The sequence below is a fragment of the Pavona decussata genome, unplaced genomic scaffold, assembly GCF_977016875.1.
Source record: "Pavona decussata unplaced genomic scaffold, jaPavDecu1.1 SCAFFOLD_391, whole genome shotgun sequence".
In the NCBI taxonomy this organism is placed as follows: Eukaryota; Metazoa; Cnidaria; class Anthozoa; order Scleractinia; family Agariciidae; genus Pavona; species Pavona decussata.
Window position 1 is genome coordinate 233,277 of NW_028145763.1, and position 4,224 is coordinate 237,500.

The 4,224-nt window shown below is 43.2% G+C and overlaps 1 protein-coding gene across 1 annotated transcript in view; it reads left to right on the plus strand.

Moving 5' to 3' along the window:
- Nucleotides 1-526: 526 nt before the first annotated feature.
- LOC146451214 (uncharacterized) overlaps nucleotides 527-4,224 on the plus strand; it is a 29,195-nt gene continuing 25,497 nt past the window's right edge. Inside the window, exon 1 of the mRNA XM_085099276.1 lies at nucleotides 527-2,656. Within this exon, the coding sequence (XP_084955402.1) occupies nucleotides 1,870-2,656 (787 nt within the window). The 5' untranslated portion in view covers nucleotides 527-1,869. The remainder of the gene's footprint in view (nucleotides 2,657-4,224) is intronic.

A 4,224-nucleotide genomic window follows, 5' to 3' on the forward strand; every position in this document is an offset into this window, starting at 1 on the left:
ACAATTGGAACTCGCAAGTAGCGACGTTTAGTCAACGTTGGAATACACATGTGCACTATAATCACTCATGAAAGGAAGGGGCGCTAGTGCAATAACTTAAAAGAGAACCATAGCAATGCGGAAGTAAGAAGCGATTAGGGCGCGCGCGAAAACGAGGGGAGCGAGGAGAGGAGCGAGGAGAGGAGGGAAAGGGGGGAAGGGGCTTTACTTTCGCGCTCCGCGCTCTACCCACGCACTTCGCGCGTGGGTCAGATTGCTATTGCGTGCGTTCCCTTAACCCCTGAAACATGACAGCAGCCGAAAACACTTTGCATCCGCCGTTGAAGACTTTTTTCTGAGCTAGTACTGTAGGTTCTGTAGGTTTAATACTGGGAATTAAATTTGAAAGCTGAAGCATTTTAGACCCTACGAGACGCATGTTTGGAAGAATTTGGTATATGAAGGGATAAAACTGTCCAAGTCGGAAAATCCTGATGCCTGATACCCTGTCGATTCCTTCGAGAAAGACTTCAGCGTATTAAACTGGATCAGCGGAGCAGTGATTGGTCGATTACGCATCGTATGATACTGATTTCGGACCGTGTCCAAACACAACTTTACAGCGGTCACTCTTGACTAGATTCCAGTACATGTAGACGCAATTTCTTGGGACATTCGACAGTCAAAATTCTTCTTCGTAAGCTTCCCTTATACTGTCAATGTGTTTTCTTTAGTAGTGGCTGGATAGAAAATATCACAAAGGAAAGCAACAGCGAGACCTAAACGGTGCCCGATACATGTATTTTTGTAGTTTAGACCTAGCTGGCGATAGAAGTAGCTGCAGATGCGTTTGTAGTTCTCTGTAGATACCTATTAAGAGACTTGTTGCCGTGTCAGTTTTTGAAACTGAAGGTACGAAAAGTTGACTATTGTTTGGCGGTGCTTGGTAGGAATTTGGTGGAAATAAACGGAATTTATACATATACCGTCGAACCTGTTCTAAGCGGTCGCCCTGGGGGAATGGCTAAGTGACAGCTTGCACAGAATGCACGTCGAAGGTAGCCTCCCTCGCAGACCTCGCAGACCTTTTGGCTCGTCACGCAATCTTTCTTCCACATGACCTAACACGTGGAGGAAAGATTGCGTGACGAGTCAAAAGAGCGTCTGCGATGGAGGCCAAATAAAAGGGGTATTTTTAAATACTGTATAACATGTCAAAGGAGAACATGGTATAGAAACAGATTAATAAAACATTAACGCTAAGATCCCATAGTCAGTATTGCAAGTCATTAGAAATTCAATTGCCTGGCATGCTATTTTGTTACCATAATTATTTGAATGGTTTCCTTTTATAAAGCGACCGTTTAAAACAGATCAATACCGATAGAAACTGCTCGCTGGGACTTAGAAAAGAGTGTCCGCGACTGCTTATTAAATAGAGGTGACTGTTCAACAGAGGTCAGTAATTAAGGGAGGTAATTTTCGGGACTTTGACTGTTTGACAACTGACCACTCAATACCTTGCCGCTTAACACAGCAGGTTCGACTGTAGTCAATATATGTAGTCAATAATCACTTTTAACTTTGATTTCTGGAGAAATAATGAAACGAGATCGTCGACTTCGGGGAATGAATCCTTTCAAAATACCGGTATTTTTGAAGTGGCTAAAATCAGCCGATTTGTTGACAGTCCTATTAATAAACAGTGACTAGGGAATTTAGAATCGCACAGTGCAACCAATAAGAGATCAAAGCCACAGTTTACATCACAGTTTGACGCACATGTCAACAACCGGAGTAAAGAAGCCTGATAAGTGATATCTGTCACATGTACATGTACCGCTAGTCGGTGTTCCAGCGCTTACACAAGCTTACATTTGGGTCGACAAAATGACTTTACCAAATACGAGAAATCGGCTTATGATCTTGGTTGGACTGTTTGTCCTGGTCGGGCTCATTGTTCTTATCGTCGGAATAGTTCTCCTGACGAAAGCAAAGTCCAAAGAAGACTGTGATCCAAGTGTTGCCGGGCAAGGCGGTGATGGGGCTGGAAAAACACGCCGCTGCGACTACTCCGAAGAAGCGAAACGAGCCAAAGCAGATGAATTTCTACAGAAAGTTCAGGACAAGTACTACGAGCTTCACCCACAAGAGTTGATTTTCAAACCTGGAGGAGTGAAACACGAAGAACTGATGGAAAAATTCAAACCTTACAACCCAGATCCAAGCAACCTGAAGCAAATTTCAGATACAGCGAGAGAACTTCTTGACGAGCTGAAGGCGTTGGGTGTCAATACCAGGCAACTGAAGCCGCGCGAGAAGAAGGCTCTTGCTCAGGTGAAGCATTACCTGGAAAACAATTTCGGAATACCTTTTGATGGAGATTACTATGCTGGCGACTTTCTCATGGGGCCTAATTTATTTTGCTGGCAGCCGATATGTAATGTGGGGTCTTCAGATATCCGGTACGGCCTGGGAAACTTACACCCCAAGGACCTCAGTGGTGTTCGATTGGTACTGGATAAAATGAAGTTGGTGTCACAAACTTTCAAGCGATACATCGACAACATGAAGCTCGGAATAGAAGCTGGGATGGTACGCTCGACTGAAGAATGTATTGCTGGGATCAATTCCTTCAAACAAAAATATTTAGAGGTTTCCCGAAAAGGAGACACAGGTATGTGAGTATTTATAAAAGGAAATTAGACTCGAGGTGAGAGCTGTCACGCTTGACTTCAGCAAATTTTGCGTCCAACGGATCAATGATTTGGTTGAATGGTGTTCAAGATCAATTTCCACTTACTTTACCTAATTTTAATCGTGGGATGCCAAAGCTGATGTTCATGAACGCGATCTTCAGGACACGCGAAGTAAGGTTTTTTTTACCGCTTCAATGCACGCAGCGCAACTTGACGCATATTGTATTTGTCGGTATTGTTTTTGTACGGAAGCTGCGCCTGTCAATCTGCATGACATTGTGAGTTGCAACTCCTCCCTGTAAACTTGCGTCCGTTTAGCATCACAACACAAGTCTGTAAACAATTCGGTAGCCTGCGTAGCTGGCGGTATTGTAGGCGCGCGCGAATTAAAAAGTTTTGACGGCGGAGCCGTTAGAAGCGAGCGGCGAAGCCGCGAGGAGAATGGGGAGCGGCTCCGCCGCCAAAACTTTCTTTCGCGCGCGCCTACAATACCGCCAGCTACGCAGGCTAACAATTCTGCATTTCCAAATTTGTGTTGTTTGCGTTCCACACTACAAAGCCTGTTCACATACCACCGTGGTAGCGCAAGCTCTGTGAAGCATGTTGACCTTTGTAATACATGCAACTAGCGTCACGTAATTTAACCCTGTTAAAGCATCACGATAACAATTACATAACAGCGAAATTAAAAGAGTTTATGAGGCTTTGTAGGGGTAAAAAGTATCTGATTGGAAGGCAAAATTACGAAAGATTTTTGACTAAAAATTTTCTATCTTTGCTAGTCTTTTTGTGTCCTGTGTCATTTTTGGGTCGATTTGAAGCGATTCGGTGGACTTTTAGTTCCAACTACATCTAAGGTTGGGGTGTCCGCTCGAGAGGCTACCGGATACACTGATGGAAAAGGGTCATAAATTCGTTCCAAACACTGTGATATAAGGTTTATATTGAGATAGATGGACCGCTGTAGCTAACTCCTGGGAATCGCTTCACTGAAACCACACGGACACAAAGCTAACAACAAAGGAGTTCAAAAATCGAACGTAATTTTGCGTTCAAATTGGATACTTTTTCCCATACTGTTACAAAACAATATTTCGCTATCATGGAAGATCTTGGGTGACCTGTGTAGATATTCCATCATCTCTCTGTACACTGCAGGCAAGGGATGGGAGACCCAACTAGAAAATTTAGGAAACTACTTCAAATGTCTTTTTCAGTTTTGGGAGATCGCTTTCTGGCCACAGTTTTATCTTTTTGGGATCTTTAGCTTTATATAAGTCGCAGAAACTTTTAGGGAACAGAAACCTCTCCCGGGCCCCAAATTGAGAGCAAAACTCCTCGCTGATCTCATTTCACAACTCTAAAAATAACCTTAAACACTGACAGTGATCAGCATCAAATTTCTCCTTGTCAATATCAATGCTTATGATCAGCCAAGGTGAATTTTCTTGATATTTTAATAACTTCGCCCCAGTCAGTTTTATAAGAAAAGTATGGGGAGGGGTTAATAACATATTTTGTCCCTATGAAAACAAAAGAGAATTAA